The 12,320-nt window shown below is 36.0% G+C and overlaps 1 protein-coding gene across 6 annotated transcripts in view; it reads left to right on the forward strand.

Annotated features, from left to right (window-relative positions):
• LOC136832257 (beta-1,3-glucosyltransferase) overlaps nucleotides 1-12,320 on the forward strand; it is a 132,718-nt gene that overhangs the window by 21,968 nt on the left and 98,430 nt on the right. For all 6 annotated transcript variants that reach the window (XM_067093154.1, XM_067093131.1, XM_067093124.1 and 3 more), the window contains one exon: nucleotides 9,623-9,726. In XM_067093154.1, coding sequence (XP_066949255.1) covers nucleotides 9,623-9,726 — 104 coding nt within the window. The remainder of the gene's footprint in view (nucleotides 1-9,622; nucleotides 9,727-12,320) is intronic.

Here is a 12,320-nt window from a genome sequence, read left to right on the forward strand (position 1 = left end):
TAAACCGGGGACTGACTGTAATCATAATAAATCAGAATTTCATATTGCTTAATAACGATAATAATGTGACAATCCACAAGAGCCTTTTGCTCAACCAACAGTAATGATTATAAAACACCAAAAGAGCCGTTTGCTCAACCAGCAGCAATAGTAACAAACACTGTACATGACAGTGAAATGCAATAATGATAAACCATAAATAAATGGAGTTTTACAATGAGCACCACCATCAAAAAAAACCTCGAGGACAACCATCAAACGCTGCTGAACTATCGCCGATCCACCACCGAACGATCACTACAGCGTCGACACAAGAGATAAACCGATGTTGGTGACCATGCTCCGGTCACGACCTCCTCCTCGAGAACTTGAATTGACATGCTCCCTTGGTAACGAATACCTGCTGTATGCAGTCCATCAATGAGGTGACACTCCAAAACTCGTTGCCGTCATCACCAACACCCTGGTGATCCTTCCAAAGCTGCTGCTGCTGCCATCACCATCAACAAGGTGATCCTCAGAAACTGCTGCTGCTGTGTTTTCGACAAACCATTGTCGAGAACCTGCCGATCTGCTTTCCAAAACCTGACTTCCAAAAACTGCTCTTATCAACGAGGCCGACGTTACCTCACCAACCTGATGAAAACATGCAGAAAGAAGGAGAAACAGGCAAACAACCCTGAGATGATTGTTTCAATAAAATAACATGACAATATGTAATATATGATATAATATATATAATATATATATATATATATATATATATATATATATATATATATATATATATATATATATATATATATATATATATATATATATATTATATTATATATATATATATATATATATATATATATATTCGGATCGTCACGTCAGAACCCCAGAACGTATGTAAAACCGGGAAATAATTTCTGATGAATATATTTGAAAAGTGTTGTAACCTCGAACGTTTGTAGGAAGTAAGAAACCTGGGACTGCCTGTGTATATATATATATATATATATATATATATATATATATATATATATATATATATATATATATATATATATATATATATATATGTATACTGTACAGGTAGTCCCCGGTTTACGACGGTGTTTCCATTCCTGCACCACATTGTAAGCCAAAATCGTGTAAACTGGAACGATGGCATAAGAAGTCAGAAAAATGTATGAAAGTTTGAAACAGAAGTTATGAAAGCCTTACTTTTAATCCTTTGGGTACGCTGCATGTTGTTTCTTGATGTTTTACCTACATTCTGATGTGGTGTGTATCCAAAAACTGGTGGTTCTGGAATGTAAAAATTTACAATTTAGTACAAAGTATACAGTAGTGTACTGTACAGTAGTAATTGTAAAGTCCTGTATGCAATAAAGTATAGAGTACTGGACATATACTGGACAACAGTAAAATACATTTTGTTTTGGAGTAACACAGGTGTACAGTACTGTAATTTACTGTATACCAGAGAATGTATAAAAGATAAAAAAAGTGAATTCCTTACTTTTATTTTTAAAACCCCATGCTGCTTAACCCTGGAAAAATGTTGGTGTTGCTACATGATTCAGGGGATTCTGGAATGTAAAAATTTACTATTAGTGTACATATATTGTACAGTAGTCCGGCATGCAAATCATGTATAAATACAGTATTTTACAGTAGAATAGTAAAATGCCTAAAAATTAAAATGTTAGGAATTCCTTATCTAATTTCAGTGATTTTCAAAGCTGTTACAACTGCAGGATAGGTTGTGGGAGATGTGCATGTGTAGGAAGCCTGCAATGATAAGGATAAAATTACTGCAGAGTATGTGTACAATACACTGTTCTGCATCAGTTCAGGTATTTCACAAACCTATGTTGAACAGTACAAAAATATCCTATAAAAATACAAAAATAGAATTCCTTACGTAATTTCAGTGATTTTTAAAAGATGTAGGCTAGGATGAGGGAGATCTAGTAAAGGTGCTGGGCAGTCTGGAATATTAGAATAAAGCTGTACAGTAAATTACTTTATATTTTATATTTTATCAAATGTACTGTACATATAACAGTTTATAACATTAAAAACAGTTAAGAATTCCATACCTTTAGTGATTTGAAAAATGTAGGCTACATAAGGAAGGGTATGCACACTTACAGTAGAGGTCATGTTAAAGGTGCATGTCAGTCTGGAATGATAATGTAAATGATAAAGATTGGAATAAAGTACTTCTGTACAGTATCAATATTACAGTATTTTATAAAATGTATAGCAATTTATAAAATAGAAAGTGTTCTTACCAGATTCTAGTACAGTAGTTGGCTTGCTTACTGGGATGGGCATATGGTACATTAGATGAGAACAGGAATGCATTGAATAATTGCTGCATTATTGATGATGGTGCATAGTTGATTAATGTCCTGTGTGCTTTCCTTAGTCTTCCTAGTATAGTTTTGGGCACTATTAATCTACCTCTGCTTGCTCTTTCTGATATTTTGAGCTCCATGATGTTTTCGGTAATTCCTTCTGTCTGTTTCCGTGCCTGTACAGTATCATCATGTAGCGTTCTCTTCTCCTTTCGAGACTATATAATTTTAAGAATTGAGTCTTTCCCAGTAGTCTAGGTCCTTAACTTCTTCTATTCTAGCTGTAAAGGACCTTTGTACACTCTCTATTTGTGCAATATCCTTTTGGTAGTGTGGATACCATATATTGCAATATTCAAGTGGACTACGTACATACGTTTTATAAAGCATAATCATGTGTTCGGCTTTTCTTGTTTTGAAGTGCCGGAACAACATTCCCATCTTTGCTTTGCATTTTGCCAATAGTATTGCTATTTGATCATTACATAGCATATTCCTATTTAGCATCACACCAAGGTCTTTAACTGCTTCCTTATTTGTGGTTGTCTCGTTATTAGGTCCCTTATATGCATATAGCATTCCTTCTTTATCACCATAGTTTATTGATTCAAATTTATCAGAGTTAAATACCATCCTATTTACCTCTGCCTATTCATATATTTTGTTTAGATCTCTTTGTAGCAAGTTCCTATCTTCATCACAAGTAATTTCTCTACTTATTCTTGTGTCATTGGCGAAATTTTTCATTAAATGTTTCATTATATTTTTCTTCATTGCCCTTTCATACACTTTCATATGTGATGTTAGACTCACAGGCCTATAATTACTTGCCTCTAGTCTTGATCCACTTTTGAAAATAGGGGTAATATATGCTAATTTATGTTCATCATAAATCTTGCCTGTATCTACACTTTGTCTTAATAATATTGCGAGCGGTTTTGCGATAGAATGAACTACTTTCTTTAACAAAATAGCAGGGATGCCATCTGGTCCGGCTGCTAATCCATTTTTAATTTCATTAATAGCATGCACAATATCGGCTTCATTAATATCTATGTCCGATAAATATTCACTATTTTCATCTCTTATTTCTGTATCATTATCTTCATTATCAATTCTAAGTGTAAATTCTCTCTGATCTTTCTGCTAATATGTTGCATATTTCCCTTTTTTCATTCGTTAATTGCCCTTCAGTTCTTAGGGGGCCTATTTCTACTCTTATTTCATTCATCTTTTCTGCATATGAGTAAAATATCTTGGGGTTTTGCTTGATTTTTTTTAGAGTCTTTCCTTCTAAGTCCCATTTTTCATTTTCTTTTGATTGTATAATCTTTTGTTCTGCATTTTCTATCTTACTTTTTAGTTCCATCACTTTCCATGCATTCTTTTCTTTTGCAAGACCTTTTTTCCACTTTCTGATTTTCTGGAACAAGATCCTTCTGTCTCTCGGTATGCGTGACTGTTGTTTACTTTTCTTCTTCGGTATATATTTTTCCACTATTTCCTCTAATATTTTATAGAATATATCCGTATTTACTTGTATATTATCACTTATGAATATGTTTTCCCAGTCTTTGTTTAATTCTTCATTTATTTATGACCATTTTATATTCTTACTATAGAAATTGTATTTTCCATATCCTTCTCATTTTTTCGTCTCTTGCTTATCTCTGTTTTCATGTGCTTTGGAACGGACTGTTAATTCTATGAGATTATGGTCTGAAATACTCGTATTATACACTATTATTTCTTTAACATAGTTCACCTCCTTCACAAATACAAGGTCTAAAATATTATCCTTTCTTGTTGGCAGGTGATTTATTTGCTGAATGTTATGTTCTAGTAGCATATCTAATAGCTTTTCAAATTGCCTCTTATCTTCTGCGCTACTATTACTCTCTTTTTTATATGTATAAATACAACCACAGTCTCCTATTCGTTCTTTCCATTCTACGAAAGGAAAGTTAAAGTCTCCGGATAGGAGTATAGTCCAGTCTTTGTGATTTCTGCATATATCATCCAACTTGTCAATTATTATGTCAAACTCTTTAGTATTAGGGGGTCTTTATGTAACGATGTTCACTAATTCTTCAGATACAAATTCTACCGCTATTAATTCACATTCTGTGTTACTATATTTCTCACAGATCCTTGATTGACATCTCTCCCATATATTGCGGTTCCCCCTTGATTCCTATTTTTCTATCTGATCTATAAGTTTGGAAACCCTTTATCTGATCATCATTACCAGTCTCTTGGGAATACCAGGTTTCACTTATATTCATTATTTCTATTTTTTCATTTTGGGTTAGTTCTTCTAAGAAGTCTATCTTTCTTTTTGAGTTACTCGAAACTAAACCCTATGCATTCATCACTATGATGGTTTGCGTGTTATCTCCATTATCTAATATGGGTAATAATAAGGATTTTCCCATCTCTCTTTCCTGTTCTGATATGTTGTTCTTTTCTTCATTTCCAGAAATTTGTACATTAAAAAATCCAACTTTTCCATTGTATTTGATCTTCCATCTTCATATGTATTCATTTTGTGCATATACCTGCATTTATCTCCATATCTGCACCATCCCCTAGCATCATAGATACAGAGAGAGAGAGAGCGAGATTTTTCAGTATCCTTCGCAGCAGTATTTTGACCACCAAGTGGGCAACATATTTGACCATGAGTGGGCAACATTTTCTACCCTTTGCTGTCAATATGTCAGATAATTGACATTAGATTACACCCCCCTCACTCCAAGCTTCGGAGAAGACTGGGAATTGATATGTTTTCTCTTAAAATTTTATATAATTTACCATAAAAATGCATAAATGTTGTAATTATGGCATGGAAAGTATGAAAAAATTAATAACAAATAATGTCACGTTTATCTATAAAATTACAGTATACAAAACAAATAAAGATATGCTACATATGCATAAAAAAATTATCTCAGTGAGAGAGAGAGAGAGAGAGAGAGAGAGAGAGAGAGAGAGAGAGAGAGAGAGAGAGAGAGAGAGAGATGAAATACAAAGAACATAATCTAGCTGAGAGAGAGAGAGAGAGAGAGAGAGAGAGAGAGAGAGAGAGAGAGAGAGAGAGAGAGAGAGAGAGAGAGAGACTCTTGGGCCAGGTGCTAACCCTTTCACATCAATATGCCAAGATGATGACATTTACGCCTTCATCCTCCCTCTCAATGTAGACAGAAAAAGACCAGGGAAGAGAATTTATTGTTAGGAAAAGAATTTACTTAACTAAAATCTTACTAATTCACTATATTTTATTTAATGAATTGATATTTTGCTGTGTTTACATTAATATTAATATTGAAAATTAGTAAATCATTTATTTATCATACAAGACAAATAAACATACATATTACATATGAATAAAAATTCTCTCATCTCAGTATAAGAGAGAGATAGAACTGAGAAAGGAAGGAAGAAAGAGAGAGAGAGAGAGAAAATTATTATTTTTATTATTTAATCTTATTACACTTAATATTAATTTTTGAATATTAGTACTGTAAATCATTATTTTATCATAAAATGTATATCTACGTACAGTACAGTATTTAGCAACAAAAATAATATGGAAATACAGAATATTGCTTTACGAGAAAATCTATAAGTGGGTGAGTTTTCCCGCTAACAATTTATAGATAGGTTCCACAGAAAATTCTGCAAATCGCTGAGTCTGCGAATTGTGAGTCCACGAATCCGGGGGTCAACTGTATATATACACACACACACACACACACACACACACACACACATATATATATATATATATATATATATATATATATATATATATATATATATATATAAACATACTGTATATATACATATATATTTTTTTATACCATAGCTGCTGTTCTTCCTCAAAGGATCATCTCCTCCAATGGAGACAGAGTCTTTCCTTGGGAGAGAGGTCACTGTTACCTGACATGAAATGGATATAGCCAATGAAATTTCCATTCTGAATACAGTAGATTAGGGAACAGTCTTCTGCTTTACATTTGACAGATACTTCAAATGATGATCGTGCCTTTCTGATGTAGCAATCGTGTTGAGGGGACCCTGATAGGGTCCACCCAACCCCATGAAGTGTCTGTACCTTCTTGGGATTACAGTTGTGATTTATCACGAACTTCTATACTGCCAGTCAGTGGTGATACGACTGCCTTGCCTCAGTCAGTTCATGCAGGCTTTCCTGATAGGAAAATTCAGCTTGATGTACTTTCTGTACTGCCAGGCAGTGATGATATGACTGCCTTGGTTCAATCAGTTCGTGCAGACTTCCCTGATAGGAAAATTCCGCTTGCAGTACTTTCTATCCTGCCAGGCAGTGATGATAAAACTGCCATAGCTCATCAGTTCATGCAGGCTTCCCTAACAGAAAATACCACTTGTCTGCTGTACTTTCTATACTGCCAGGCAGTGGTTGTACAACTTCCTTCTCTCAGTCAGTTCATGCAGTCTTCTCTGACAGGAAAATTCTGCTTACTGTACTTTCTCTACTACCAGGAAGTGATGATACAACTGCCTTTGCTCATCATTTCATGCAGGCTTCCCTAATAGGAAATTCTGCTTGCTGTACATTCTATACTGCCAGGCATGATGATACGACTGCCTTGGCTCATCAGTTCATGCAGGCTTCCATGGTTGGAAAAATCTGCTTGAAGTACTTAAAGATTTCTGGAATGAAATCATGAACAGTGTCAAGGATAACCCCATGAGAGTGTAACTCCTTGGAGGACTCACATGCCACTGAGCATCAGCATAGAAATGCTATCCATGATTCCCAAGAGGAATTCAGGTCCGTCCTGGATATAGAATCAGGTGTGATATGTAAACATTTCTCATTCTTTAAACTAGAAGATTGAGAGGCTGCACAGTCTGCCCAGGCAGAGATAGGTTTATCACCAAAAATCTTAGTTAGTGGGAACAGAGTAATAAAAAACCTAAACCCAGAAAGAAGTTGAATCAGTTGTGTAGATCCCCGTTGAAATCAGAATGGCCAATAAGAGATAGCCTGCTCATTCCCAGAGCTCCAACTGGTAACAATTGAAACCAAGTCGGACAATAAATCCTCAGATCAGAATGTAGTATGGGCACCAATATCTGTCCCTGAGAATGATACTGATAACCCGTGGTGAGACACCTCAACGTGCATCCTTTCCCCAGAAGAAAACTGATTGAGGTTGAGCATACAGAATTTCATGACAGAGTGGCCTTTTCCAGTATTGAATGGTGCTTGGTTCCTCCTTCAGTAGGAATTCAGAAACCATTGAAGGAGTCAGTTATCCTGCCCAATAATATAGAAACCATATTAGTGAAAGCCATAGAAGCAACCTTGCTCCAGTTTAATGGAAAATACAGTACAACAACAATTTTACAGAACCAATGACCTCCCTGGTAGGCATCAGCCTTCTGTTTCTTCACTTTTGAAACAGTCAGTCACGCGAAGATGGAATTTCAGAATTTTGTGATGACTGGGAAACAAGAGTTTATGGCAGAAATAAAGCTATTTGTCTCCACCAACCCAGTATCTGATAGTACTACAAAGGAATGAGCAACATTTGTCCTCCGTTATGAAAGGAAAAAGCTCCCAATGGACATGGCTACCCAGCAATTTGAACTCCTACAAGAAAAATCTCAGGATAGCCATGACTGAATTTTATGGTAGGCTTCACTGTTAAAGAGCTTCCAGTGTCTTCCAGAACAAGGTTCACTGCAGTAGCCAAAGCACTTATGTGGATCCTTTTTGGGAGCACTCGACGACTTTCTGGGGTGTCACATTTAGGCTTGCTCCCCAGTGTAACCTCCTCATTGCTTTCTTCCCCCTATCTGTTGGGACCCTTGGTGAAGAATCTGTTGTCACACAACTCACTGACTGAGTGACCCTGGCAACAGAATTGCGCAATATATACTGTTCTTGAAAAAAGGGGAATCTGGGAAACATTACCCTTGAGAGTTTCCTCTTCCTTAGCCTAAGAAAGCTTGGTGTGAATCAAAGCCCTACAAGCCTCCAGTCACTACCAAAGGACTCTTCCAACATCAGAAGAAAGGACAACGATAGCATCGGCACCCCTCTCAAAGCAAACAAGACACTCCTACGAGAGGAAAGAAAAATGAACTCCTGGACTGTGTATTACAAGGAAGGGGAGAGGAGGAGCCCCATAGGACTTGCATGGTTGCATTTGACTTCTAATTACAGTATATTTAAGAATCTTCATGTGTATTGTACTCATTTTGAGTGCTATAAAACATTGTATTGGCATGGTTCATATTTGACATTTAAGCAGTCTTTTTATTTCCAACTAGTAGTTGATTGATGTACTGTACTATAGCATTTCTTTCATATTTTGAATGATTAAAATAAATTAAGCAACTGTGTTTCATAGCTCACATAAGGAGGGTTCTCCATAAGATCTCCCTAACTTCCTACCTGCCTCTTGTATTTTTCTTCTAATGGTTCCTACCTCCCTCATACTTTGTCTTGTGTTTATTTTTACTCTTCATAAACTAGTCTAAGTAGCATTCCGTGTTGTGTTAGGCATGCCTCACTTGGCATGACAGGCAACTCTTTTTTCATGCTTTTTTTTACTTTTTATCAAACCAGATATATGTAGTATGGAAGGAAATACAGGAATAAGAAAATTCCATGAAAGGAAGAAAATGAGCAAGAAGAATAGAACACACCATGTTCCCTACATATATGATAGCAAATTCACCAAAGGCAATCATGAACACACTTTTATACATGTACCCTGGATCAGGTAGTGTTAAAGACTTTTTGAGATCACTCAACTTCTTTGGTCATGGAAATTTTTCATATCTATCTGCTTCAAATAAAGAAACTATAGGAACTGTAAAGAAAAGGGGAGGGGGCAGTAAAGAATTTCAGCATTCTGGTCTACATATTACTATGAGCTCTGCTTTTAATACTCAACAAGTTTAGAAAATATGGCATCAGGAATACAGATACCAATGACATATACTGCTATCCCGAGTAATAATGAAGTCTTACTAAAGTAGTTTCACTTTCTCCACTCTTATGTGTTGTCAGCTCTCTTGAGACATTTTCTCAAATGCCATTCTTCCAAACTTGCTCGCTCAAGTTTGCCTTCATTCTAACTGTGGCGCATGTTACTGTGTCTCCATATTTGTGGTGCATATAACTGTAACATAGATGCTCAATTACTACATTAAGATTTCTCCTCCCAGGTTAATTTATTTTAATTATTTTGATTTTTATTTCCCAGGTGGATACATTTTTGTTATTCTGCATCAGCAACATCCTAGGCATTCTGCAGCATCACAACAATTAGCTGATGACATTGCACATCAATCAAAGCAACTCTCTTTGGTAGGTTGTTCTGCTAATTTTGTTAGACTTGTCTTTAATAGAAATAGTTTGCTATGAAGAAGTTAGGTGATTTAGAACAGCCATTTCAAACAGCATGACTGGAACTGTTAATTTCTCTAGATTGTATGGCCATTTTGTGTCCTTTTATTATCTATAGAATATAAATAGAGTACTTCTTACTCCACTTATGATCATGACCTAGCAGGATGTATTAGCCTAATACTTCATGACCTAGCAGGATGTATTAGGCTAATACTTCAGAAGCAGAAAGAATTCTTTAGTCATTCTAAGAGGTTAGTAGTCTCCAGTCGCTATAGAGTTTGCCCACTTCCTATGATTTTTAACTCTGCTGTTAGTGTAAGTCTGTAATTATGGAGGGTTAGCTTGCTTTTAGTGTAAGTCTGTAATTATGGAGGGTTAGCTTACAATTTATAAAATATTTCAAATTTTTCTTCAATCTTTTTTGTATTTTTCAAATGAATTTGGAGCTGGGGTAAAAATTTTGTTGCATATTTTGCCTAAAAGGGTCTTAAGGAATAGAGGTTCATGTATGCTAATGTTCATTACTCAGTGATCTTGAATGTTCTGGATTTTAAGAAGAAAAATTACTGTAATGTATCCAGGGCTTATAGATGTAATGTGACTTGTGCTCGTTAGTTCTGATGGGAAGCAATCATAAAGTAGGGGACATAGGATACCTTAGTAGGTGCCTGGGAGTCGGAACTAGGTGTCTTATTCATAGCTTTAATATTCATAAAGTTTACCTGTTTTTGCTGCATAATATATATTTTTATACAGTATTCTGTATGTATTTGTACAGTGCACAAACCACTGTCTTACATACTCCTTCATTTTGGTTTAGAGTGGTTGGTTAGATTTAGCACTTCTCACACTTCCATTCAGCATGAAGCATCAGTCTCGCCAAATCCTGTACAGTATACCCCACTTATCTAGCTAGTTTTAGAAAACTTTTGCTTTTGATTAATGAAATAAACTATAAATTTGTGAAGACCTATGCTCATGTCTCACTGCATTCAGTTATTACATAATTTTCTTGATACTGTCTCTTTTGTTGTGGCAGGACATCTTGTGCTATGTTTTACTTTAATGGAAATTGCCTTCTATTTGACTTTCTTCAAATTTTACATAAAACAGTACAGTACTGTACGTACTGTACATAATTTTGCAAGCGTCATATGAAATTGTTTTATCCACTCTCTGAATGCGTTTTGTGAGAATTGAGATTCATGTTTGTGAGATACTGAATACATATTGTGCCATTTTTGGCAAAAATTTTGAAGAAATATTAAATCTTCAGTTGACTAGTAAAGAACCTATGACTATTAAATATCATGTTGAAAAGTCATCAGAGGGTTTTAAGATAATGCAGAATACTGTAGTTTGTATTTACACTGAGTTTTAACTACATCTCCTTGGCACAGTCTCTGAAATTTATTTTTGCACTGTCAACAAATTTTTTCCTTATGAATGGAAACTGAGTCTCAATCTAATTATTCTTAATAATATTATGTAATCTAATATGAATTTGTTCCTACACAAATACAAACCTTTGGTCTTTACTTAGGGATTTTGCTTGCGAGCGTGAGCTGGAGTGGCTGTTAACTTTCAGACAAGGTTATTAGCTACCGACGGTTGGGGGGAAGCCCCACCCACTCATCGGTCTGCACTCTTTGCTTTTGTCTGTCATCGCATGAAGATGTCTCTCTGCTTCTCTGCCTGAATGCTGCTTCTCTGCCTGAATGCTGTTTGCTTTCTTTTGTTTTTCTTTTGTTGATATGTTTTTGTGTGATTGCTGTTTGTGATATAATTATATACAAACCCCTATATATCACTTTAGCCTTTTGAAGAGGACACCGCTGGGTTAGGTGCTGTCCAGGGAAGGACAGACTGTGTAATTGGTTTCTCTCTTTTTTGAGGTTGATGTATTAATATGATTTATTATCATTTATTATTGTATGTCACGATGTGACATGAATGTAATATACAATCTAATCCAACTTCTTTTTCCAGGTGTTCTAGAGGCCAAGGGCCCTAGAGAGTTATGTGCCTCACTAAGCCTCTCAGTAGAGCCAAGTGACTAGAACTTAATGATCACTCTTAGGCTCGAAGGGCTTCCCGGTACAGTATCTCCTCCAACCTTGACCGGGACAACTTACCGACCACAGTGTCTGCTGTAGGACTGCTCCTACTCCCTTGGTAACCCCTCATGCAGTATCAGGATTGAGTTCCCAGGTACTGCCATGTACATTATCTCTGAATGATTTTCTCCTCTACACTCTGTTGCTGTTGCCAAATGCATGCTTGCCAAATTCAAGAAAGGGAGAAGGAAGTCATCATTATTGTCTTCATTTTTTCATCTTCGTCATCGAGTGTTGTCGCCTCCTCCCCCTTCTTCTAGCAAGCAGAGGAAGAGGAAGGTTGCCTCATGCTCCCATTGCCTTGCGCACAGGTGCAACTGATATACCTGTGTACTGGTATCAGGCCTGGTCTCTCACTAGCAGTACTGTGGTACCTCTGTTTCCATTGCCAAAAGCAGGGTGCAACTGCTATCCGAGGTTCTCCAGGACCCCAGT

Source organism: Macrobrachium rosenbergii, chromosome 4 (assembly GCF_040412425.1).
Source record: "Macrobrachium rosenbergii isolate ZJJX-2024 chromosome 4, ASM4041242v1, whole genome shotgun sequence".
In the NCBI taxonomy this organism is placed as follows: domain Eukaryota; kingdom Metazoa; phylum Arthropoda; class Malacostraca; order Decapoda; family Palaemonidae; genus Macrobrachium; species Macrobrachium rosenbergii.